This window comes from Rhea pennata, chromosome 26 (genome assembly GCF_028389875.1).
Source record: "Rhea pennata isolate bPtePen1 chromosome 26, bPtePen1.pri, whole genome shotgun sequence".
Lineage (NCBI taxonomy): Eukaryota > Metazoa > Chordata > Aves > Rheiformes > Rheidae > Rhea > Rhea pennata.
Window position 1 is genome coordinate 404,380 of NC_084688.1, and position 24,160 is coordinate 428,539.

At 59.2% G+C, this 24,160-nt stretch overlaps 4 protein-coding genes across 13 annotated transcripts; 2 read left to right on the forward strand and 2 right to left on the reverse strand.

The window, feature by feature from the left end:
- The first annotated feature begins 61 nt into the window (after window positions 1–61).
- On the forward strand, window positions 62–6,609 carry BECN1 (beclin 1). Its single transcript, XM_062595752.1, has 11 exons — window positions 62–227; window positions 305–372; window positions 458–516; window positions 1,107–1,197; window positions 1,493–1,629; window positions 2,152–2,346; window positions 2,557–2,703; window positions 3,205–3,354; window positions 3,441–3,501; window positions 3,936–4,078; window positions 4,402–6,609. Exons 1-11 carry the CDS (start codon window positions 101–103, stop codon window positions 4,568–4,570), a joined length of 1,347 nt encoding a protein of 448 aa, XP_062451736.1. The 5' UTR covers window positions 62–100; the 3' UTR covers window positions 4,571–6,609.
- Window positions 5,914–9,204, reverse strand: CNTD1 (cyclin N-terminal domain containing 1). The gene is made up of 7 exons (XM_062595331.1): window positions 9,039–9,204; window positions 8,875–8,950; window positions 8,489–8,666; window positions 7,782–7,944; window positions 7,053–7,197; window positions 6,651–6,747; window positions 5,914–6,075 (listed from the first exon to the last, which is right to left on the reverse strand). The coding sequence occupies exons 1-7, from the start codon at window positions 9,202–9,204 to the stop codon at window positions 5,914–5,916; spliced, it is 987 nt and encodes a 328-aa protein (XP_062451315.1).
- A 223-nt stretch (window positions 9,205–9,427) lies between these two features.
- On the forward strand, window positions 9,428–10,805 carry LOC134151142 (cytochrome c oxidase assembly factor 3 homolog, mitochondrial). Its single transcript, XM_062595430.1, has 2 exons — window positions 9,428–9,657; window positions 10,356–10,805. The coding sequence occupies exons 1-2, from the start codon at window positions 9,465–9,467 to the stop codon at window positions 10,460–10,462; spliced, it is 300 nt and encodes a 99-aa protein (XP_062451414.1). The 5' UTR covers window positions 9,428–9,464; the 3' UTR covers window positions 10,463–10,805.
- Window positions 10,806–11,020: 215 nt separating this feature from the next.
- WNK4 (WNK lysine deficient protein kinase 4) lies at window positions 11,021–23,421 on the reverse strand. Of its 10 annotated transcripts, XM_062595421.1 has the most exons (20): window positions 22,922–23,402; window positions 18,061–18,233; window positions 17,500–17,720; window positions 17,270–17,427; window positions 16,619–16,707; window positions 16,241–16,460; window positions 15,814–16,156; window positions 15,550–15,671; window positions 15,420–15,475; window positions 15,179–15,320; window positions 14,988–15,104; window positions 14,757–14,903; window positions 14,622–14,676; window positions 14,445–14,555; window positions 13,851–14,356; window positions 13,152–13,248; window positions 12,646–13,075; window positions 12,198–12,400; window positions 12,021–12,118; window positions 11,021–11,944 (listed from the first exon to the last, which is right to left on the reverse strand). In XM_062595421.1, exons 1-20 carry the CDS (start codon window positions 23,369–23,371, stop codon window positions 11,927–11,929), a joined length of 3,756 nt encoding a protein of 1,251 aa, XP_062451405.1. In that variant the 5' UTR covers window positions 23,372–23,402; the 3' UTR covers window positions 11,021–11,926. The 10 variants fall into 10 exon arrangements, with proteins under 10 accessions (XP_062451405.1, XP_062451400.1, XP_062451398.1 ...); XM_062595416.1 differs by having other exon boundaries at window positions 11,021–11,947; window positions 12,021–12,400; window positions 22,922–23,421; XM_062595414.1 differs by having other exon boundaries at window positions 14,445–14,676; window positions 22,922–23,421.
- Window positions 23,422–24,160: the final 739 nt, after the last annotated feature.

Sequence of the window (24,160 nt, forward strand, 5' to 3'; positions counted from 1 at the left end):
GGGGGGGGGGCTGGGGAGCGCTGCGGGCCGGCTGCGTCACATCCGGCGCGCGCCCGGAAGCGGCGCGGGCCGGGTGGCGGGGCGGCGCGGGCGCGCAGGCATGGAGGGGGGCCGCCCGCCCGCCAGCACGGCGCAGGTCAGCTTCGTGTGCCAGCGCTGCAGCCAGCCGCTCAAGCTCGACACCTCCTTCAAGATCCTCGACCGCGTCACCATCCAGGAGCTCACGGGTAACGCGGCGGGGCGGCGGCGCGGCGCGGCGGGGGCCGGGCCGCCCCGCGCCGCCGTAACGCTCGTGTTCCCGCAGCCCCGCTGCTGACCGCGGCTCCTGCCAGGCCTGGGGAGGCGCACGAAGAGGAGAGCGGCCTGACGGAGGTACCGCGGGGGGCGGCCCGGCGGGAAGGCCGCCGCGGGGGGCGGGCGGCGCGCCGCTCACGGGGCTGTGTTCCCTACCTGGCAGGAGGCCTTCACCGAGCACCGGCAGGATGGCGTGTCCAGGCGGTTCATCCCTCCCGCCAGGTACGTACGGTTCTAGGCCTCTCCGCCATCCCCGGGCGTTTGCACGCTGCTTAAAAACTGATGCAGCTCCCTCCTGCTGGTAGAGTCTTGATGGAGCAAACTACCCACTGGCTTCTTTGAGACGCTTCCTGAGCTTGTTCTGCTGGGACAGCCATGCTTTGGTGTACTGTGTTTCAGGAACTGCCAAAAAGATCTTCCCATAAAGGTTGTACCTTGCAGAAAAATGGCACTGATGGCTATTGCATTTGACATGTCTGCTTTATGTGGGCCTTGTTGGAACTTTTAAGGCATCCCTGTTTTTTTTTTCAGAACGTACCATAGAGCAGGGAAGTGTTTGAATGCATATAAAGCCACAGTATTTAGGACACTGTTCATTAGCTCTTTTTTCATATGTCGTATGTCTTGTAATTCGTATGTCAAGAGCTTGTCATAGCTCTTTTTTGAAATGCGGTCTACCCTTGACCTTTCTGCAAGTACCTTTGGTGCAGTCTCCTTTTCTGGTTCTTGAATTAGTCTCACGTTTAAGTCTAGTAGTACAGCTGGCTCTTTTAAACTCTCAGCACTCAATTGTTCTCAATATCCTTTTGAAGAATGATGTCAACAGAAAGCGCCAACAGTTTTACTCTGATTGGAGAGGCATCTGATGGAGGCACAATGGAAAACCTCAGCAGGAGACTGAAGGCAAGTTTTATGTGAGCTGGTAAATAAAGATGTATCTTACTACAGCATCAGTTTTCCTGTGTGCTCTGCAAGATGAAGCTGCAAAAAGCTTCTCATACTATTAGCCTTCAAACATTTGTGTTTAGTTCAAATTCAAATATTTGTTAATAGTTAAGTAAGCATAAGCTAGCTTATTTTAATCATGCTTTGGCCTACAAACAGTACTTTGTCAATTGAAGAGGTACAAGCCCATCTGTTTAAAAAACCCACAGCTGCCTCTAGATTCACTTGAGCTAACAGTGAACTCTTTCTCTAGGTTACCGGGGACCTCTTTGACATTATGTCTGGGCAGACAGATGTGGATCACCCTCTGTGTGAGGAATGCACAGATACTCTTCTAGACCAATTAGACACACAGCTTAATATCACAGAAAATGAATGCCAAAACTACAAGTGAGTGATGTAGAATTGATCTGAGACTGAGTTGCTTTGGTTTGAAAGCTAGGGAAAGAACACCGATTTGATGATGGATTTTATCATTAATAACTTTAGCACTTGATTTTATTTTTGTCTGAATGAGATGGAAAACTTATATTTGGAGTATCCCATGATAAAAACCTTCTTGGACTGAAGTCTGTGACCCTGTCAGAGTGGTTGATGCCACTGGCCCAAGGTGCCTGGGTGGCAGCACTTACTGTGTGATTTAACTGCTTCACAGACAAGTTATTCACAGGCATTAACGGATCCTGAATCACCACCTTGCTCCACTGTTCTCCCATGTCTGCATTCCTGACGCAGGATGCAAGATTACAGTAGAGAGCTTGGGATTAATAAGAGGTACACCTTAGGTACACATAAGCTCAGATTTCTTGTTTATGGTTCTTGTGTGCACAGCCTGTCACAGAACTGGGCACTGTTGACAGACGGGGTTTTCCAGGACTCCTGTTTTGATAATCATGTAACTGTCTCCTTTAGGAAATGTCTAGAGATACTGGAACAAATGAATGAGGATGATAAGGAGAAACTGCAAACAGAACTGAAGGAACTTGCATTGGAGGAAGAACAACTGATTCAGGAGCTAGAGGATATAGAAAAGAACCGCAAGATAGTGGCTGAAGACTTTGAGAGAGTGAGGGCAGAGGCAGAGAGACTGGAGCAAGAAGAAGCTCAGTAAGTCTGAACTAAAAGTGCAGTTTATGGCAGTGATTATAGATAACATACAGATGAATGAGATTATAATGTGGAAAAACCTGTAAAATGTCTTTTTCTTTGCAAAATTGAAGTTGGCCAGACCAGAAAACCTAATATACTGTATGAGCAATCACTCTTCTTCCTAAGAAAAGAACCTTCATCGAGCACTTCTTGTCTTGTTCTTTGAAGGTATCAGAAAGAATACTGTGAATTCAAGAGGCAACAACTGGAGCTAGATGATGAACTGAAAAGCGTAGACAACCAAATGCGCTATGCCCAGATGCAACTGGACAAACTAAAGAAAACCAATGTGTTCAATGCAACCTTCCACATCTGGTAATATAGACACTGTCATATTATTTTGCCTTGCTAAGAATCTGCAGTAGAGGACTGCTTAAATAATAGTGTGTTTGACAGGAAAGGTGCTAATCAAGTGTTAGCCCACAACAAAGCACTGATAACATCTCCCTGTGGCTCCAGCTGAGACAGGTTTTCTGCACTGCGCACTGCACTGCATTTGAAGAACAGCAGATATGCCCAAGCAGCCTGTTAAATGGCTCTTGCACTAACCAAGATTAACTAAGATCTAGTGTGCTAGCCAACTAACATCAAGCTTTTTGGAGCGTGACAGCTCAGCTGTTGTTTTTTGAACTCCTGCACAAAAAACAGAACAATTGGTTTGTAGTTATCTACACTTTTAAACCAGGAGCCCTAAATCCTTATTTGTTTGGTTATGAAACACACACTAGCAACTGTTAGTATGTGGCCCCAGTTTGGTTAGCATGCTAAAAACTGTTCCTGCTCCAGTGAGCTTATTTATAATTCCTCTTATCACAGGCACAGTGGTCAGTTTGGCACAATAAATAACTTTAGACTTGGCCGGCTCCCCAGTGTTCCTGTAGAATGGAATGAGATCAATGCAGCCTGGGGGCAGACAGTGCTGCTACTACATGCCCTTGCTAATAAAATGGACCTGAAGTTTCAAAGGTATATGCAATACAATATACATTTCACTTATGAGCTAGCTAAAAACTATTTAGACTCATTTGCCTCTGAATCATGTCTCCTTTCAGGTATCGTCTTGTACCCTATGGTAACCATTCATATTTAGAGTCCCTCACAGACAAGTCAAAGGTAAGAAATCCTGCAGTTCAAAAGCCAAAGGAAACTACCTTGAATGCCAGATCCCTGGTCATGCTAAATGAGGCAGAAAACCAGAACTCTGCTCCTGAGAGTACATCTTTATGAATCTATGGCAGGGAAAAACTACCTGCCTTGATTTCTCTAATATTGATTGCATCTTATTCTACCTTCTTCTGGTATGCAGTTCAGAAGTCTTGGTCTTTTTAATACTACTGGTTGGCAGAATGAATAGCCTTGTGGGATGTAATGTGATTTAGTAAGATTCTCCTAATTAGAAACTGAGCAATCAAGGCCCTTACCACAGAAGAAACTACACTTGCTATAAGCCACAAACCATTTCTAAGCGTTCAAAAAGAATGAAGATCTGCAATGATAATATCTAAAATGGGGTGCTTTGAGTATTTGAAACAAATCTCTTTTTCCAGGAGCTCCCCTTGTACTGTTCTGGAGGCTTAAGGTTTTTCTGGGACAACAAATTTGATCATGCAATGGTGGCTTTTCTGGACTGTGTGCAGCAGTTTAAAGAGGAAGTAGAAAAAGGTGAAACACGATTTTGTTTGCCTTACAGGTGAGTGTTGTTATATAATACGTCAAATGCCATCTCATGCAATGCTGCTAGCTGATCTCTGGACTAATCTACAGCATTGCTTGCTGTTTCAGTCCTGATATTATGATGCACAGGATGACGTTAAAACTATTAAATTCTGATCAAATGTAAAACTAGTTAGAATGAAAGTCTGAGTCTTGTTAATCTTACTACTGAGTCTATTGTTACAGAGTATTCTTATGCAGGATAGTATGCGTGTCAGATTTAAAGGTATAATACATAACACCATTTTATGATGACTGCTTGCAATAGTAATGTGCTAATGAACTTTGTGTGTGATACAGGATGGACGTGGAAAAAGGAAAAATTGAAGATACAGGTGGCAGTGGTGGCTCTTACTCTATTAAAACACAATTTAACTCCGAGGAGCAATGGACAAAAGCACTAAAATTCATGTTAACTAACCTGAAGTGGGGTCTTGCCTGGGTCTCATCACAATTCTATAACAAGTAACCATGTAAAGAAGTTGTCTAGATGGCTGTAGAGTATCTGCATTTTGTTGGAGAAAGTCAAATTAAGTTGTCTCTTAATATTAACCAGTACAATATGTTTACAATACCAAAAATCCACATGACACTTTATTTAAAATACCATTATTACAAGTAGTATATAGAAAAGCAATATGTAAAGTTATATCATTGAGCTGAACAGAATAGTAATTTCAGCTACTAAATAGATTAAACTGGTATTTTGGGAGTTTATATGCATATATGTATATATATATAGCATTTGTATATAGATTACTGTCATACTCTTAAAACATCAGTGAGTTTGATATTAGTGTGTTACAACTTAGCAGAACATGCAAGTTAGAGAAGTGAAATGCTACCAACATGGGGCATAATATGGAAAAATTCATGGAGGCTCTGCTTAGTCACTAAAGGCTAACTACAACTCAAAAAATATATTTTCTAAAGTCTTATCTGAGTACTTAACATTGTGCCACTGAAATTTATCGAGGTTTGATACTGTACACTATTAACTATGATGATATTAACTATTTGTAATACTTTCTGCAGTCTGTTCTTGCAAGGAGGTGCACTGAGTAACACCATAATAAAACACTATTCTTCACAAAGGGTGCTTTCGTCTAGCATATGCGAGTCACAGCATAAACATCCTTTGGAACATCAGTGGACATACTGAATAGGCACCTGCTGCCATGACAATTAGACCAGACTTTTCAACATAAGTGGAAGTCTGTTCTTTACATAACACTGGTCAACTAGCTGGCTTTCTTAGGGTAAGAACAAACAAGCTTTTGAGCACTGGGGAAGAGGGAGCACAGTAACAAGTAACCTGTCTGCAGCAAGCTGCCTGAGGCAATAACTGGTTTTTAAAACAGCACTGAATACAGAAAGAAAGCATGGCCTTGTTTGTAATGACTGGGCTTGCAAGTTTCTTCTAGCAATACTTATTACCAAGCAAATTACCATTCACATCAATGCCTTTTCAAAACAAGACTCTTCTTACAGCTTTCTTTTTCTTCAAAGGAAACATATTCATAACTCAGAAGATGTAGCTCTTACAATAAAGCTTCTGATGCTGAAAAAGGTATTTCTAAGTACTACTTTGTTCCCGTGTCCCTCCCTTCAAATCATTAGTGCATAGCCTGCAAGGATGAACTTTTCTAATTAAACTACAGCATTTGCAATGTTACAAAACACCTACTATTCAAAAACAAGTAAGAACAAATTTATTTGGGTTTCATGTGCAGCATCACGAAAGATGGACTATTACCAGTAATACAGAAGTCTCTTACTGATATGCTAGGGTACAGCTACAAAGATGTAATTCTACTTAAGAAGTATAATTTTGTTCTCTGAAGCTCTTGTTCCACTGTTCCTATAGTGCTGCTTTGGAGTGGTACTGCCAATGATATGTTTCAATATTGCATAAGAAAATTCTAAGATACTTTGTGAAGTAATGCCAGTGATACAGTTTAAATGCTCCACAACCTTTAAAAAAATGAAGATACTTATTTGCAATGCCTACCTGACATTAATTTTCAGAATTATTTCTTATTCCCCCAAAATCTAACTGTAATAATAGTGCTCCAAGGGCATATACTAGTGGATCTTCACTAAAAGTTAAAAGCTCTCTGTATGTTGCAGGAAGAACAGTAATAGTGGTTTGAGGTTTTTTAAACATTAAAAGTACTAAAGAAGTAAAGTGAAAAAGCTACTGTAATAGCTGCTTATCATAGTACTCAGTAGCAGTTTGGGCAGAAAGGTGTGATTACTTCTCCAATTGTCAGTGAAGCTATCTGCGTGAGTTTGTTCTAGCTGTAAAGGAGCTAGGACTGTGAGCATAATCTGACACTGTAGTGCAAGCATGTGCCTTTCTGCTGAATTGCCGGTATGCCCTAATAACCCCCTTACAAAAGTACACACACTTCTTACTAACAAACTGAAAGATGTCACCTCCTTCATGTTACTTCTAGTATAGTCTCCTTGCTGTGCTTAAACAATAAAATATAAACAATCTTCACATTTTTTCCATGTAGAGCTAATTTGTTTAGAAGTGACTGTACCTGATTCCAGTGCTTGGGGTTTAATATGAAAGCACTTGTGCTGATGATTCCAACTGCCAAAAGCATGAAATCTTCCTTGACTGTCAAAAACTTTGCTCTGTATGTATAAAAGTTTTCTGGTGTAAAAATGACGCTACAGTTCAAAAAGCACTACTTCTGCAATCTTTATACAGCCTATATTTTTTAAATGAAGTTAGAAAACTTCTCTAGCTTGCCTCGAAAGCAAATGAGGTGAAGTGCTTTAATTTGAACTGGTAAAAGCAATAAATAATGCTGAAATCTTCAAAAATTGGGAAAAAAAGAAAAAACCATAAATGGCATGAGAATTATGCTATTTCTTAACTTTTTTATGGTTTTAATTTCAAATACTTGCTTTAATTGGTAGTCACGTAAGCTACTTACATCTGCAGTTTGCTTGGTGTTGAATTTTCAATAGCAGTCTTCAACAAAGTATCATAGATGGCATCTCTTGTAAGATAGGAGAAGTCTAATAGATGCATACACATCTCATGCAGTGGTTTTGCAGGAAGTAAGCAGCCATTATATCCTAGTGTAAAGATCATATATAGCCAGCCATATATTTGGAGTCATAAAACTGAATTAGAAAGAAGCATTAGTCATTGTAAGAAAGGCATGAAGACCTTTGGTGACCATTGTGCCTTGTTTCTGAATATCACAGGCCTTCTAAATTTTAGTTTAATTTCACTAGGTTGCTCTGAAATTCAGGTTGTCAGAATTGGGCAAGAAAACTCTAAAGTTAATTTGGAAAAAAAATGTACCTTTATATTAGGTTTTGGAGTTTTTAAACTCTAACATTCACTGAATTGGTCAAAACTAGCTGCCCAACAATATCCTGCAGATTCTAATTGCTGAATTCTGTGATTATGTTAAGTTTTCCCCACTTGACCATCAGTGGCATTAGGCTTAAGGACGAAGTTTTCATCTGAAAAATAAATACTCAGAAATAAAGTCCTAATTATGAAGACTATAATGAAGCCCTGGACTATCTGAGTTCTACTGTGCCTTCACAGTGTGCAAAGCCATGTAATGTAAGGCATTTGTTTTTGATTAATAATAGCTCTATTGCTTTTTTAAAAAACTTCCTCTATAATTCTCTATTAATACTCTTACCTAAAACCTCTAGAAGCAATTCAACATAAGCCAAAGGAGTTGACACGTTGATCTGGAAGCACAGCGCTTTTAAAATGGCAAGTTCTGACTCAAGCAGTTCCTGCTTAGTGTATGAGTATTTTAAGGACTGCAGAAATTTTAAAGCTGTGTCACTGTTAACTATCTGGAAATGAAAAAGTCAAGTTGGTTTCTATATCAAGGATATATAGCAAGTCAATTGTTAAGAACAAAACACTTCTTTATCTTGTTCATGCTAAATGAAAGCAGAACCATTGCAATGATAATACTTCCTAACAGCTGATTAACTCAGCTGAGTAACTTGTCTTTTAAGCTGCCATGAGAAGTCCAGCCTGGAAATCCATTCCTGTATATGTTTCCTATATTCCATAAACTTCCTCCCAGATAGGTCTAAACCCTTTGTAGCTATACTGTTCTCCACAACCATCAAGGGAGATTTTTATGTGCCTGAATTGCCCCCTTCCTATGTCAAATGAGTGGGAATATTTTCTGACAAATAGTTACTCCATGAGTGACAGTGAATCTGCACTAAATGGAAGAGATTTAGGTTCCCATTCCAATATCCTTTGAATTTCAATACTACTACTGTCTTTCAGAGAGGAGATCTATAGAGGGATCATAAAAGCCATACATGAATAACATATATCCTGCTAAAATAATTCCTATACTTAAATGCTTAGCTGACTTACATTATAATGTAAGGAAAGTTTGCTTGCAAGTTGAACGCATGACACAAGTCGCAGAACAAATGTATCATATATCTCAGCTTTCAGAGAGCTCCAGCCTTTCCATTGTCCTCCTTGTTCACTACTTTTTCTGCCCTCGCTGGAGGGCTTACAAATTTGTTCTACTTGTTTAATCATAAACCTGCAAAGTACACAGTCACTTAGAAAACAGCTGTTCCTCTAAGAAATGTCAATTCTACATATACCCAGGATATACATACATCAATTAAATGAGAAAAAGACAGATCTTCAGATAGGAAAAAAAAAGTCTATTAAGTAAGTGTTACAGAGCAAGCACAGTGTAAGCATACTAGGGAGATGAGAAGCATGCTTCATCTTCAGGACGTTACCTTTCAAGTATTTCTACTGCTTGATACCTTGCTGGTTGGTCCAAGTGCCATTTTTCAGACAAAAGAAATATAAATTCTGCAAAAAGTGCAAGGAACAGTTATAACCGAAGCTAATCAATACAGCAGCGCTGATCACCTCAAGAGTCACTGAGGAAGTGTCTCACCCACTATGCGCGCCGCCTTGAAGCAGCCTGCCTGACCCGAGAGCTCGCTCAGGTACTGCTCGTTCTCCGTAGCTAAACGGATCAACGTCTCCTCGATGACCTCAGGGGCCACCTCGCCAAAAGCGGGCTCCGAGGAGCGGAACCTGGACGCTGCCGGCGCCGCCATCCGCGCCCCTCACGCGCCGCGGCCCGCCCAGGGAGGCGCGAGGCGGCCTGCCCCGCCTCAGCGCCCACCGGGTCACGGGGTCTCCGCCCGCCAATCGGAGCGCGCCTCTCCCCGCGGCCGGCACGCGCTCGCCTTCGCCGGCCGCGCGGCGCGCTCCACGTCACAGGCGCCTTCCGGATTGGCCAGCCGCGCCCCTCCCTCTCCGGCCCGGCGGCGCCGGTGTGACGTCATCCGCCCTGCGGAAGTGGCCGTGGGGTAAGATGGCGGAACCGCGCGAGGAGGCGGCGGTGGCGCGGCGCATTGACCCGGCGCGGGAGCCGGGGCTCAGCCCTGAGCAGCGCCGCCTCATGGCGGAGGTGGAGCGCGTCCAGCGCCAGCGCGCCCTGCAGCGGCGGCTCCGCGGCCGCAACGCGCTCCTGGGCATCGGCATCGGCGCCGTGGTCGTGGGCATCTGTATCCTCGCGGGGCCGGGGCGGCCGGGGTCTGGGCCGAGGAGGGGTCCCAGGACTCCGGGCCGGGGAGCGGCCCCGGGCCGGGGGGAGCGGCCCCGGGCTGAGGAGGGACCCCAAGCCAGGGGGGCAGCGGACCCAGGCCGAGGAGGGGTCCCGGGCTGCGGGGGGAGCGGACTCAGGCCGGGGTGGGGAGTGGGCCTGGGCCGAGGAGGGGCCCTGGGCCGAGGGAGGAGCGGACCCAGGCCAGGGTGGGGAGTGGTCCTGGGCCGAGGGAGGAGCGGACCCAGGCCAGGGTGGGGAGTGGTCCTGGGCTGAGGAGGGGCCCTGGGCCGCGGGAGGAGCAGCGGCTGGCCGGGGTGGGGAGTGGTCCTGGGCCGAGGGAGGAGCGGACCCAGGCCAGGGTGGGGAGTGGGCCTGGGCCGAGGAGGGGCCCTGGGCCGAGGGAGGAGCGGACCCAGGCCAGGGTGGGGAGTGGTCCTGGGCCGAGGAGGGGCCCTGGGCCGAGGGAGGAGCGGACCCAGGCCAGGGTGGGGAGTGGTCCTGGGCCGAGGAGGGGCCCTGGGCCGCGGGAGGAGCAGCGGCTGGCCGGGGTGGGGAGTGGTCCTGGGCCGAGGAGGGGCCTCGGGCCGGTGGGGGAGCAGCCCCAGGCTGAGGAGGCGGCAGGCCGGTTGTCCCTGCTGTTTTCCTCAGCGCCTGCAGACGGCTACACTTTCTACTCAGTGTCGCAGGAGCGTTTCCTGGATGACCTGGAGCAGGAGGCAGAGACGGCACGGGCCTGGGCGCGGGACAAGAGCCCGGCGAGCTGAGCAGAGCAGGCCTGGTCCAGCCCCTGGGCCCTGGCAAACAACCTGAGCAGCCTCTGGGCCTCAAGCACGGGTGGCTGCACAGGGGGAACCGCCTGGCCCTGAGCACAAGTCCAGCCCCCTCAGGGGCTCCCCGAGGCAGGGTCCCTGCACCACATGCATCCAAGGCCAGTGAACCTCCATGGTGGGGGTGCCCCTGCAGGCAGGGTTTCTTCCCCTGCTGGTAGCCACCTTTTCTCCTGAAGGGTGTGCAGGCTCTTGGCTTAGCTTGCCAAGGACATGCTTCAGGGAAGGGCAGGGGTGCCTCAGGTGCCTGTCGCTTTCCACAATAAATAACTTGTTTGGAGGCTGTTTCTGCATGTGTGATTAAAACAGCAGTGGCAGGAGTCCAGCTCAGGATGGGTAGAGATGGTGCCATACCACTCCCTCTGATGGCTGCTGAGATTAGGGGAATTTTCCATTTTGTGCTTTATTTTATCCTCAGCCCGTACTCTCATCAGGGGCCTGTGGCAGAGACTGCATCCATGATTCCCACTGCACAGAACACACACAGCCCCCCCCTTTGTTTTCAATTTGTCTTTATGAAAACATTTTCCAGACATCAGTTCATAACAAAATGCACCAGCTACTGCTCCTGGTACACTGGGCTCTAACATGTTACATGGATGAGGGAAGCATCTTCCCACTTTCCAGCCAGCTTCATTCGCAGCTACTCAAAGCATCTGAAAAGGCGGGGGCACAGCCAGGACGGTATCAGCCTGGGAGGCGGCAGCACAGAGGGCAGCAGGGTGAGCTATGCCTGGCGCAGGACAGGCACGCATCAGGGTGAGCTATGCCTGGCGCAGGACAGGCACGCATCAGGGTGAGCTATGCCTGGCGCAGGACAGGCACGCATCGTCTAACGCAGTGTGGGGCCGGAGCAGTGCTGAGGGCAGAGCGGGGCAGGCGGCTGGGACTCGATGCGACGGGGGCACGGGGGGGGGTGGTTCTGCCCCCAAGGGATGGCAGTGGCCGGGCGGGTGGGCTGCACACCACTGGCTCCACTCAGGAAAAGCGAGAAGCGAGCGAGGCCATAAGGGCCAGAGGCAACCTGCGCCCTTCCTGCAGCCAGGGTTGGGTACGCCTGACGGAGCCTGGGCTGAGCAGGAGGAAGTAGCGAGGCAATGGGACATCATCGGCGGCAGGATGCGGTGGGATGCGCTTGTTGTGGGGCCAGGACTCCACAGCAGGTCCTGCGGGGCAAAGGCAGCCAGAACGGCAGGGAAGAAGGGGCAGCCCGGGACGTGGCCCTGACCTCCCCACCAGCCTGGTGGGGGGCAGCTGGGCTCCTCTGCGGAGTGTGAGCACACCCAGCCCCACGTGAGGGAGGCAGCTTCTCCCCAGGCCCGGCACGTTCGTCCCAGGAGACGCTGAGGGCTCTTGCCTGCCCTCCAGGGCAGCAGGCACTTGGTTGAGGTAGATGCAAAATCACTCCTGGCCGGCCAGCTACTGCAGAGAGACAAGGATGAGCCAGGGCTGCCGGGAGTGCTGCTGGGGAGCAGGGGCTAACGCTGGCCCTTACCATCCGACCAAAGTCTTCAGCAAAGGTCACCCCCTTGCTGAGTCGCTGCTCCTGGGAGCCAGTGCTGCTGCCGCTCAGCGAGTTTCGACGCATGATTCCTGCAGGGGCAGATGGCGCTGAGCGGGGCGACGCAGGGGTGAGGGCACCGAGCTGCGCCCGGCACAGGCCCCGCGATACCTGCGGGCTGCGCCAGCTCCAGGCGCTGCAGGCTGTTGCGGCGCGATGGGTTGAAGCTGCCCTTGGAGAGGCGGCGCTGGCGGCTGGAGAGCATGGCTGCGGGGGAGACGATGCCCAGTGGCGGCTGCTTCCCCATGCGCAGGTACAGCTCCTCGATCTCCTTCTTCTGGGCGCTCTGCAGCAGCTGCACTTCGGCGAGGTGCCTGGGGGTGAGATCGGGCTGGGAGCAGAGCCACCCTCCGCTCCAGGGCTCCAGCTAGCCCTCCCCTCTGGGAGAGGAGCGCCCGCGGTGCGGGTGGGGAGACGCCCCCGCTCCTACAGCCCTGTGGGTCAGCAGCCCCCCCAAGCCTCTGCAGCGTGGCGTGCACCTGCCAGCTCCCTCCCCGCCAGCCCCAGCGACGCCGGGGAGGAGCCGCGGCCGCCCCGGGCTCACCACAAGGCCACTCACTTCTGCCGCAGTTTCTGCAGCTCCTCCCAGATCTCCTCATCCTCGCTCTCAGTGTCATCGCTGCTCAGGTAGGACATGCTGCGGGAGCAGCTCAGCCACACCTGGCTCAGCACCGCCTGGGACGTGCTCTCTGCGCCCTCCTCCCCAGGGCCCTCCCGGTCGCTCTCCGGCGGCGCCACCGGTGTGCCCTCCTCCGCCAGCACATCCTCAGCCTCGGGTTCCTGCACCACCGTCTCCAGCACGGAGTCCGAGTCGCTGCTCGTGCTGCCCTCAGCAGCGGGGGCCGCGGGCAGCGGGGAGCCGCTGGCCGTTGGCTCCCAGGGCTCCCGGCCAGCTGGCTCGCTGCCATCGTGGCCCGGCGGCGGGGAGCTCTCGGCCGGGTCCCGGGATGGCATCACCTGGAACCGGCCCAGGATCTGGGGCCTGGCTTCTGGCGGGGAGGGGAGGGAATTAGTGGGCACTGCAGCGCAGGACATGTGGCGCGCGTTGGCCCTCCGCTGCCTCACCTTCGTTGATGGGCGAGAGCTGGGGCTTGGGCGCCCCGGCGGCCGGCGACTCTGAAACGATGAGCTGGTGGCCGGGCTTGGGGGAGCCGAGCGGCACCTGGCAGGCAGCCCGCGGCCATCAGCCGGAGCAGCCCGCCCCACCCCGCAGCCAGGGCTCCCGGGACCCGGACCCTCCCCGCATCCCGGGGGGCTCAGACCATCCCTGCATCCCTAAGGGCCCCTGCATCCCAGGAGGCTCCCAGGACTGGGACTCTCCCCACATCCCTGGGCGCTCCCAGGTTCCCTCATGGCCCCAGGGGCTCCTGTGTCCCAGGGGCTCCCCACATCTGAGGGCTCCAGGGTCCTGGACCCTCCCCATGTTCCTGGGGGCTCTGAGGGCCTGATCCGGGGATCGTCCCCACATGCCTGAAGGCTCCTGTGTCCCAGGAGGCTCCCAGGACCCAGACCCTCCCCACGTTCCTGGGTGCTGCCACCACCCCAGGACACGCTCTGCGTCCCAGGGTCTCCCAGGTCCCTCCCGTCCCCAGAGCCTCCCTGCCCCCCGGGGCTACTGGATCCTGGACCCTCCCCGTGTTCCTGAGGCTCCCAGCATCCATGGGGCTCCAAGCCACCGATCCCGCAGGGCGACGGTGCCCCATTTCAGGGCAGGACCGGCCGCAATGCCCCCAATGTGGGGCTGCCCTGGGGCCCCACACTCACCACACTGCCTTGCACCCTGCCCGGCACCGAGGGGCTCAGTGGCGGCGGCAGGGGACTTGCTGGGGCCTCAGTGCCCAGAGGGGCCGGTGCCGGCACGGGGCCCTCACCAGCAGGACCACCGGTCCCCGCCGGCACCGGGGCAGCAGCGGGGTAGGTGAAGTGCGGTGATGCAAGAGCCAAACTCTGGGGCCGAGGCAGCAGCGGCGGGTAGAGGCGGGCGCCCGAGCCGGCGACAGAGGAGACGGCGGGCAGCAGCGTGTGGGCCACGCTCATCACTGCCAGCGAGAAGACGTTGGCCAGGGAGAGTAGTGGGGCGCTGGGGGCCCAGGGTGGAGCTGGGGGGCTGCCGGGCGCCCCCGGCACTGGCGGCAGGGACGGGAGGGCCAGCGGTGGGGCCGGCGCGGCCGGCCCCCCTGGGCTGTCAGGGGCGGGCGGTGGGGACACTGGAGCTGCCGCCGGCCACGCCGGAGCCGGGGCCCAGGTCCGTGCCACCACACCGGGGGCGTCTGCAGGAGAGAGGGGCGTCAGCCCAGGATGGACAGATGGACGGGTGGAGGGAGGGCGGGCGGGCGGCCGGCGCTGCCGGGCCATTACCTGCTGCCAGCGGCTCGGTGGGGCTGGCGAGGTCGCTCTCCGATGGGGAGCTGCTCGGCGAGGGCAGCGGCGGCGAGGGCAGCGAGAGGCTGGGGCTGATGCAGCCCAGGTCTGCGGGGAGGGCGGTGAGCGCCGGCGCTGGCGGGCCCGAGCGCGCCGGGGCACCGTGGTACGTACCGCTGAGCGAGGACGAGGAGACGGAGCGCGAGAGCTCCTGCAGCTGCAGGTCTGCCTGCCGGGGAGGGAGCGGGCGAGGGTGAGCCGGCCGGCCCGCCGCGTCCCCGCGGCTGCGCTGGGGCCGGCAGCACTCACGGGGACGGGGCTGGCGGCGGCGGGGCCGGCGGGCAGCGCGGCGGCGTGCCCCTCCTTGCGCAGCAGGGTCTCCACGCGGTGGATGATGTCCCGCAGGCGGCGGATGAACCCGTCCTGCTCCGACTCCAGGATGAACTCGCTGCGGACCTGCGCGGGGCGAGGGGGGACACGAGGGGCCGCTCAGTGCCCGGCGCGGCCGCGGGCGCCCCGCGCCGCCCGCCCCGCGCTCACCATGACGGCCGCGATCTCCTCGGGGCTGTCCCCGTCCAGGTCGAACTTGAAGGTCACCATCTTGTTGTTGTAGGTCTGCAGCTGGCACTCCACCACGCGGTCGCTCTGGTCGGAGACCTGGGGGCGGCGGCGGTGAGGCCGGCGGCGGCGGCGGGTCCCGGCCCCCCGCCCGCCCGCCCCGCGGCACTCACGTTGGTGATGCGCAGCCTGGAGCGGGCGCGTCGCCGCAGCAGCTTCCCCGCCGGCCGCCGGCCCGGCGCCCGCGCGCCCCGCTCGCCGGCCGAGAGCCCCTCGCAGCCGTCGCTGGGGCCGGAGGCCACGTCCGAGGCGTAGCTGTGGGGAGCGTCAGCGCGGGCCGGCCACCGCCGCCGCCGCCCCGGCCCCGGCCCCGGCCCGGCCCCGGCCCCGGCCCGGCCCCGCCGCAGGCCTCACCTGTCCACGGGCGAGGAGACGTCGCCGGCGGAGGCGGGCAGCCGCGCGGCCACGCTCTGCGGGAGAGGCGGCGGTGAGCGGCGCCCCGGCGGCCCCCGGCCCCCGGCCCGGCCCCCCGGGCCCCACTCACCGTGGGGAAGGGGTGCGCGGGGCGGGCGGCCGGCGGCCCGGCCGTGTCCCCCCACGGCGGCGGCGGCGGCGGCGAGTCCAGGAAGCCCGAGGAGCTCAGGTAGCCGTCGGTCTCGCCGTCGGCTGCGGAGGAGGCGGCCGTGAGCGCGGCCCCGGCACGCTCCCGCCCCAGCCGCCCGGCGTTCGCGAGGGGAAAAGGCGCCGCGGCGACCGCGACGCGCCGGAGGGCGAAGGGGCCGCGTCCCGCCGCCCAGCGCCCACGTACAGGTGGCCGAGGAGTAGCTGGCGTGGCGGTAGGCAAAGTGCTGGTGCTGGTCGGCCTCCGGCTCCTCGGGCTCCGGGGGGAAGGCGCTGCCGAAGACGGAGTCAGCGGAGCCGGGGGTGGCCGGGGAGGCGGCGGGGCTGCGCGGCGTCCCCGGGGACTTCAGCTCCTCCAGCAGCTGCAGCACGCCCGGCACGGGCTCCGGCTCCGGCTGCGGCTCGGCACGCAGCGCTGCCTCCCGCGCCCGCTTCAGCTTCTCCCGCTTGCGCTTGATGGCCACCACGCGGTCCCGCACCGCCTTGGCCACCAGCTTGTAGTCGGCCTCGCAGATGAAGCCCAGGATCACCTGCGCCATGGCAAAGTCAGGCCGGGAGCCCGGCCCGGGCCCAGCGAGCCCCCGGCGTCCCACCTCAGCCCCCGCGGCACCCACCATCTCCTGAGCCACCTCCTCAGCCACGTCCTTGTAGAGCTCGAAGAGGAACTCAATGGCGTTGTTGTCCTTGTACTTGCCGTGCAGCTTCTTCGTGTCATCCATGCGCAGCCAGAGCTTGAGCCCCGACTTGACACCGTCGTCCTCCTCGGCCAGTTCCACGTGCACCCCGGTGTCCTCCTGGAAGAAGGAGTGCTCCAGCAGGTCCTGGATGGTGTACCTGCAGGAGGAGCGGCACTCAGCGCGGGGCACGCTGCCGGGGCGCGCGGCCTCCCGCGCAGCGCTGGCCTCACTGGGCAGCCAGGTCCACCTACGCGGACGCCAGATGCTGGGAGAGGGCAGGCACATGGCCTGCCTCGTCCGGCCCCCTCGTCCCACCTCTCGTCCTTGTCCATGCGGATGCAGCCCTCGATGATCTCCTTCAGCTCTGGCACCTTCACTTTGTAGAAGCTGCTGGGCTTCAGCCCCTGTGGAGGAGGACACAGCCATCCAGCCTACTCGGCGCTGGCTCTGCGGCCGCTCTGGCACCCAGGGCTTCGGGCCCCTGGGGCCATCACCAGCCTTGCCCATGCCCAGCACCCCCAGGATGCTGCAACTCGCTGCTCGGCTGCAAACCAGCTCCACCAAGTGCGTTGTCCCCTGCCCAGCTGTGGGTCCCCAGGACCTGCTACAGCGTGGTGATGCCCCCTCCTCTGCGGCCGGCAGGGCTGGTGCTGCCCGGGGCTCTGCACTTCCACCCTGGCAGCCTGGAGCCGGCCAGGCTGGGGTGCAGCGGTGCCGAGCACGCGGCGGCTGTGCCAGCCCGTTAACAGCGTGCCACCCCGGGAGCCGGGGGGACACCCCCGTGCCCTCCCCGAGCCTGTCCTTGCTGCGCATCCGCTCTCCTCTGCTCAGCTCCTTGCAAAACCTGCAATGTGACGCGTTCGGGGAAGCAGCGAGCCCGGCAGCTCCTGTGTCCCCAGGCAGGCTCTCCATGGCAGGAAGCCCCACACACGCGCCCCGGGTGCCCCCACGGTGTGCCTGGCTCACCGAGGTGACCTTGCGGTAGATCTGGGCGGCGTTCTGGCACTCTGAGTAGGGGTACTCCGAGGTGGCCATCTCCAGCATGCACATGCCGAAGGCGTACACGTCCACCGCCTCGTCGTACTTCTCCTCGTACATCTCCGGCGCCATGAACTCGGGGGTGCCTGGGGGCGCGGGGGGCTCAGCACACCAGGGCTGCCATGGTGCCCCACGCCCGCCAGCCCCTGCTGCCCCACCTATGACGCTCTTGGCGAAGGAGGCGCACTTGAGCGTGGCCAGGCCCAAGTCGCCAATCTTGACGGAGCCGGTGGGGCCAGTGATGAAGATGTTGTCGCACTTGAGGTCGCGGTGGATGATGGGGGGCGAGCGGGTGTGCAGGAAGTGCAGCCCCTTGAGGATCTGCCGGCTCCAGCGCTGCAGCACCTTCAGCTTCATCTCCTTGAACCGCCTCAGATAGCTGCAGGGGCACGGGGGTGGCGCCGGAGCCGCTGGGGCCTGCGGCGGCACGCACCTGGCCCAGACCCCACCACCACCCAGTGTATTTGCGTCAGGGCTTTTCCAGCTTTCCCCTCTGCGCTGGGCTCATGCAGCAGCAGCGCAGGTGTCGCAGCCCGGGTCCAAGCTCCCTGCGCTCCAGAAGGGGCAGAACGGGATGGTCTCAGCGCCCAGCAGCCGCCCCGCACGCGCTCCCGGCTCCCAGCCCTGCCCTGGGTCCCCTGGGTCCTGCGGCGGCGGGTGGCTCAGCACGGCCCCTCGCCCGCCCCGAGCGCCGCGTCCCGGCCGGCCGCCCCGCTCACGTTTTCAGGGTGCCGGAGGTCATGAGCTCAGTGACCAGCACGATGCAGATCTGCCCCTTGATGGATGACTTCCAGGAGTCGTAGAAGCGAACAATGTTGGGGTGCTGCAGCCCCTTCAGCATCTCCACCTCCTCGCTGAAGCGCTGCCGCTCCGTCTTGGACAGCTTCCGCGTCTGCGGGGGCGGCGGGGAGGTGAGGGGCAAGGATGGACAGACAGGCGGGCAGAGGCCCCCACCGCGGACGCAGAGGCGCTGTGCGACCCCGCTGGCCCTGCCCTCGGCCCCGGCGGAGCCCGGGCGGGCGGCCGCACGCCGCACCGCGCCGGCACAGCCGCCTCTCCCGCCGCGGGCGGCCGGGCACGAGCGTGGCGGCAGGCTGCCGCCGGCCTCAATGGCGCCTTTGTCGGGGTCGGTGGCCGCAGGAGGCTCCTGCCCCCTTTTTGCTGCCGTCCTCCTGCTCGAGTTAATTACAGCCACAGAAGGAGCTGAGCCCCGGCATGAGCACGGCGGGGAAGCGGTGGCCGCGGCGCCCAGGGCCGAGCCTGAGCCGGGGGAGCAGCGCTGCGCCCCGCAGGACCGCTGCTCCCGGCACACTCCTTGGCACGCAGCAGCCATCCAGGAGCCCAGGGAGCTCTGCAACACTGCCGTTGCATTGCGCTTGGCCCCGCGGCCAGGCCGGAGCTGCTCCTCCATAAGCCCCTTCTCTTTTTAACACGCCTCCGGGGACGCGGCTCAGCCCGGAGGAGAACCTGAGCCCTGCTGCCGCGGGATGAATGGGGCCTTTCATACCCTGGCGGAAAAGCAGCAGCAAAGCTGCGGAGCTGCCCCGGGCATGCGGCACGGCCCCAGTGGTGCTGCGGGGCCCACGGCGATGCCGGGAGTGGCATCCGGCATGGATATTGGGGATATGGGGCCAGCAGGGCAGGAGGCAGTGTGCCGAGCCCTGGGCTCGCTCCCAGGCACCAGTGCTCCCACACCGGCAAAGCAGCAGCCAACGTGCAGCCGGGCGTCCCGACACCTCTCCCTCCAGCCAGTAGTGCAGCCCAGCCCTGGTCGACCCAGGAAGGGCACGGAGGTGCCGGTAGGGCAGGGCACATGGCCAGGATGGGCAGTAGCCCAGCGCGGTGCACGGGGACGCGGCCTCCTTTCTGATCAGCTGCCTGCTGCCGCGGCAAGGGAGGGCAGCCAGGAGCCCGGGTGGCACACAGGGGGGAGCGCTCCAGCACCGGCCCCATGGCAGGCGCCGGGAGAGCCCGGCAGGGCCAAGCCTGGGAGCGCCGGCCAGGCGCTGCGGGGTGGGAGGGGAGGCGGCGAGCAAGCACTCGGTGCATGGCCCGCGTCCCGGCCCCGGGGGGCGGCGGAGCGCTCCGCGAGGCGGGAGCCGTTCCGGGCAGCTGCGGACGCCCCACCGGCGGGGGCACCGTGAAAGCCCCTTTGTGCCTGGCGGAGGCGTTGCACACGCACAGGGACATTTATAGCGATGCCTCAGCCAGCACGGGAGCTGGCGCCAGGGGCCACCCAGCGCCCTCCCCACCGGATGCAGCCCCAAAATAGAAGCAGCCCCGACACCTCCGGCTGCAGCACGGGACCTGTTGACCCGCAGGAGGGCAAACCCGGGAGCCCACAACAGCGTGGAGCACAGCCACGGCCATGGTTGCCGCTCTCCTCCCCGCACAGACTGCCGCCGGCCGTTTGGGCAGCAGCGGCTTTGTGCACTCGCCGGGGCACGAGCACGCGCCCGCTCCCAAGCCCACGGGAGCTGCTCTGAGCAAATCTCACCTGGCTCCTCCATTTGCTTCCCCGGCAGGCAGGGGGCCGCGCCGCCTGCACACGGAGCACGGTCCGGCTGCGGGGCTCCCCCAGGGCATCGGGAGCAGTGAGCCACGTGGAGCCCGGCGGTGGAACGGCCCATGCTGCGGCGGGCACCAGGGAGCTGCCCTGGGGCACCGCGCACCAAGGCAGAGGAGCTCTTGCCCTGGCTCCACTGCCAGGCCGGAGGGGTGCCGAGGGGTCCCCACCGGAAAGCCACTCGCAGCCAGCGCGTTTGCAGCTTGACCCCACTCTGGGCCTCCAGCTTCCTCCCTGCTTCCCACCCCCCCTCGCACCTATGGACCGAAATAGCCACGGGTCTAAAGCTGTAAAGCGTAAACAGGTGGCGGCAGGTCTGCGGGGAGGGGGCCCCGCCGCTGCGGCTGGGCTGCAGGAGCTGTCCCGTGGGAGCAGGCGCAGCCCGGCTGCCGGACACCAGGCAGGGCAGGAGAGCGGAAACAGCTGTGATTTGGGATGGAGGGATGTCGCAACGGCTGGATGAGGAGCTCAGGACCGGAACCGCAGGTCAGGGCTGAGGTTAGGTACCCAGTAATATTTTAAGGGGAGTAAAAGGAGAACTGTGAACGACACAGGACAAAGCTATTTTTAAAAGGGCAGAACCACAGCCATTTTTATTTGCAGTTACAAATCCCATATTTGTGTCACAATGTCTGATTCTTTGCACGATCACTGCAGGAAAACAGACTTTTAAGAGTCTGCCTGGAGGCTTTCAGGCCCTAACGAATGTGGGTTCTGGGAGAGGAGACGCCGGACAGCGAGCAGCCGGCAGGAGGGGCTGCAGGAGGGGAGCAGGGAGCGCCACAGGCCGGGCAGGGCCGTGGGGCAGGCAGCCGCCACTGCGGCCAAGGCCCCTCGCTTCAGCGGCCGGGCTGGGCACTCCGGGCAGCAACTGGCCTGGCAGCCGCCCCGGCCAGACTCCCCGCCCCGGCTGGGGGACGCAGCCCCCTCCGCAGGGCACCACACACGGCGCGTAGTGGCAGGCACACCGCGCCAGCACCGGCTGCCGGGCTGCATCCAGCGCGTTGCCAAAGGGCACTCCTGCTGCAAGAGGCAGTGATTGCCCTCAGCAGCGGCAGGACGCATGCTGGGGCTGGCCGAGAGCCCCGCGGCGGGTCAGGAGCTTGCGATCTGTGAGGCAACGCAGCCCAACAGTGGGGCCAAGCAGGAGCACAGGGACGGAGCAGCGCAGTCGCAGGTCTGCTGCACAGGCTAGCCCAGGAGAGCCGGAACATGCTTGTGCAAAGATGGGCACAGACGCACGAGGAGGGACATGAAACTGCCCAGGCAGGAAGAGCTGGGCACGGCTGACTTGCCTAGAGAAAGTCACTGGGTTTACCAAGAAACGTCCTTCCTTGCTAGTGCCAGACTATTTCTTTCACCACTGTGTGAAGGGATACGAGACACAAATGGGAGCGCTGGGACGGGACGAGGGGCTGGGACTGCAGAGCCTGCACTCAGTAGGCAGCTGAAGCCCTTGTGCAATCCCACAAAGCCGGGCTAAGGCCCAGGGCCTCACCTTCTCCCTGACTGAACAGTGAGCCCTTCCCCAAGTCACTCACCATTACCTAAGGATCTCTTCTTCCATTGCCAGGCTGCAGCCGCCCCAGGGATGCAGCCCATGCAGCAGTGTGCAGCTGTGCTGAGGTTTTAGGAACAACAAACTTGCAAGACACGTTTTTCTGTGCAAACAAGGACTTGGACCTTCCAGCTATGACAGCCACCATGGTCAGGGAGCCCGCCTGAGACTTTGCACTTAGCAGAAGCCCCTCCCCAGGGGCCCTGCGGGGCACCAAAGAGAGCCCCACAGTGAAACCATCCACGCACAGCCTCGCCTCCATGGCCAGATCACACCTGCCAGGAGCCCAAGGGGGGAACGCATCAGTGAGCAACCCCTTGGCTGCTCCCCTCAGTGCCCTGGCATCGGCATCCCATCATCGAGCTGTGGGACGGCGAAAGGTGCGGCGGGATGCAGGGGAGTGCGGGGGGAGACAAGACAGGGAAGCTGCTTCCAGACCTGGAAGACTGCAGGTCTGGTCACCATTTGCAGGGTGACGGAAGCCACGGGCAGCCACAGGTGCTGCTGGACACTGCTGCAGTCAAGGACGCGCAGCCGGCGCGCACCAAGGACGTGCTGTACCCTGGAAGCAGGCTTACCACCCAGCGTCAAGCACGCTGCAGACACATGCCCACAAGCATGCCCAGGGCTATCAGAGCAGCCCTCCAGCCCTGGCACAGGACCACGTGCCAAGGAGAGGGCATTGCTGTCCCACACTGCCCTTCACAGGGGCGAGCGCAGGGCTCAGCCCACCAGCCCAGCCCTGAATCCACCTGTGCACTCCCTGGAGCAGGACCGACATGGGGAGCGTGGGTGCACCAGAAGTGCTGCCATCGCACAGGCAGCAACACGGCAAACGGAAAACAGCACGTGATGGACGGGAGGGCTGGGAAGCACCGTGTTAAGCACGGAGCCTGGGCCCAGGCCAGCAGCCCCCGCGTGGCTCCAAGGCGCCGGCCAGCATGCAGGCACCTAGGGAGAGCGAGGGGAACCTGAGCCCAGCTGCAAGGACTGTGTCTGGCTCTGCTGCCACAGCTCCACCACAGAACCAGTACTGATGCGATTAACAACAAACTGGGGTGATTCAACAACCTGTGTGCTGCTTTTGGCACGTGCTGCAGCCCAAGCAGAAGTACCTTGCCTTTCCCCAGTGCAGCACACCAGCCCCGGGAGACGCCAGCAGACAGGGAGCGGGACTCAAGGCTGGAGAGGGGCGGCGAACACCAAGGGGGCTGGAGGAAGAACTGCCAGCTGCCCCTGCCAAAGCCCCTCCTGCGCTGGGCAGGCAGCCTGCGGGAAACGGCAGGGAGCGGGGAGCGCAGGAGGCCGGCTGCGGCCCTCCAACCTACAGCGCCAGCCGCCAAGTGCTCGAGCGTGGACAGGGCTCCTGCCCAGGGTCGCGGTGCTGCCGCGGAGCCCCAGCACGCCCGGTGCACCGGGGGACGGCAGCCCCGCAGCCCGCCGCGGCGGCCCTCACCTGCAGCTCGCACCAGGCCACCTCCACGGTGGTCTCCGTGTCCAGCCCCTTGTACACGGTCTTGAAGGAGCCGCGGCCGATCTCGATGTCGAACTTGAGGAAGCGGCCGTCGGGGGAGGTGGCCACGGCGCGCGTCTCCACCTCCTCGCTCTCCGTCTCCTCGGGCTCCCGGCGGCGGGTGGCGGGCGGCGGCGACCCGGACCCCGCGCGGCCCGGACCCGCCGCCGCCGCGTAGCCCAGCAGCTCCAGCTCTGCCGAGCTGCGGCGGCTGAAGCGGGCCGAGAGCCGCCGGCCGCGGCTGCGCTGCGGCGCCCGCCCGGGGGGCTCGGGCTCGGGCTCCGGCTCGGGCTCCGGCTCGGGCTCCGGCTCGGGCTCCGCCGCGCCGCCCGCCCGCTCCGCCTCGGGCTGGGACATGGCCCCGCCGGCAGCGGCCGGCTCCGCCGCCAGCATCAGCCCGCGACGGCAGCGGCTCGCGCAGTCTCGCACCTGGCGCCGCCGCCGCCGTCCGCCCGGCCGCGGCCCCGGCCCCGGCCCCGGCCCCGGCCCCGCCGGCGGCGCCTCCCCCGGCCCCGCCCCGCCCCCCGCGGCCACCGCCCCCCGCCTGCGCCGCGGGAGCGGCCCCCGCACCGGCACCGCGTTCAACGCACCGGGCAGCACGGGCAGCGCGTGCCGCGCACGGCACCGGCGCAGGCAGCGTGCACGGTCGCAGGCACCAGCACAAGAACACACGGGGCACAGGGCACTGGCACCGCTCGCCGAGCACCGCGACCGGGCAGCGCACACCGGGCACGGGCACTGCACGCTGGGCACAGGCTGCACGCACTGAGCACCGGTGCTGAGTGCTGCGCCGCGGACACAGCGTACAGGAGCTCCACGCAGCATCCCCGGCACCGGGCACTGCTCTCTGCACAGCACGCAGGCCCAGGAACCCTGGCGCCCGGCTCCGCGCGCAGGCACCGGGCTCGGCCCGCAGGCCGTGCACAGGCACGAGGCTCTGCGGAGGGCTGCGCGGCCTGAGGTAGGGTGGCTGCCGCAGCGCTATCCCTTCCCCTGCTGCACGGCTAGGTCTGAGCCCGGCTGCTGTGAAATGGGCCACGCAGGGAACGCCAGCCACACATTTCCAAGTGGCTAAATCAGGGTGTCCTCAGCCCTCCCCTCCTTGCAGAGCCAGAGGTGGCTCCGCCAGCCCCTTTCCACCCCAGGCTCGAGCCAGTGCTCTGCTCTCCAGCAGCATTGGAA

Bases quoted from the DNA above. Each gene is read 5' to 3' on its own strand.
- WNK4 (XM_062595412.1), bottom strand. From the start codon at position 23,371: ATGCTGGCGGCGGAGCCGGCCGCTGCCGGCGGGGCCATGTCCCAGCCC. The intron at 16,157-16,240 runs GTGGGTGCCGCG...GCCATGGCGCAG, and splicing joins AGGAGGTGGCTCAGGAGATG to GTGATCCTGGGCTTCATCTG. The intron at 15,476-15,549 runs GTGAGTGGGGCC...CCTCTCCCGCAG, and splicing joins CCGCGCACCCCTTCCCCACG to AGCGTGGCCGCGCGGCTGCC.
- BECN1 (XM_062595752.1), top strand. From the start codon at position 101: ATGGAGGGGGGCCGCCCGCCCGCCAGCACGGCGCAGGTCAGCTTCGTG. The intron at 517-1,106 runs GTACGTACGGTT...ATCCTTTTGAAG, and splicing joins CGGTTCATCCCTCCCGCCAG to AATGATGTCAACAGAAAGCG. The intron at 1,630-2,151 runs GTGAGTGATGTA...TGTCTCCTTTAG, and splicing joins AATGAATGCCAAAACTACAA to GAAATGTCTAGAGATACTGG.
- LOC134151142 (XM_062595430.1), top strand. From the start codon at position 9,465: ATGGCGGAACCGCGCGAGGAGGCGGCGGTGGCGCGGCGCATTGACCCG. The intron at 9,658-10,355 runs GTATCCTCGCGG...CAGCGCCTGCAG, and splicing joins CGCCGTGGTCGTGGGCATCT to ACGGCTACACTTTCTACTCA.
- CNTD1 (XM_062595331.1), bottom strand. From the start codon at position 9,204: ATGGCGGCGCCGGCAGCGTCCAGGTTCCGCTCCTCGGAGCCCGCTTTT. The intron at 8,951-9,038 runs GTGAGACACTTC...CACTTTTTGCAG, and splicing joins CAAGGCGGCGCGCATAGTGG to AATTTATATTTCTTTTGTCT. The intron at 7,198-7,781 runs GTAAGAGTATTA...TCTTTACACTAG, and splicing joins ATTGCTTCTAGAGGTTTTAG to GATATAATGGCTGCTTACTT.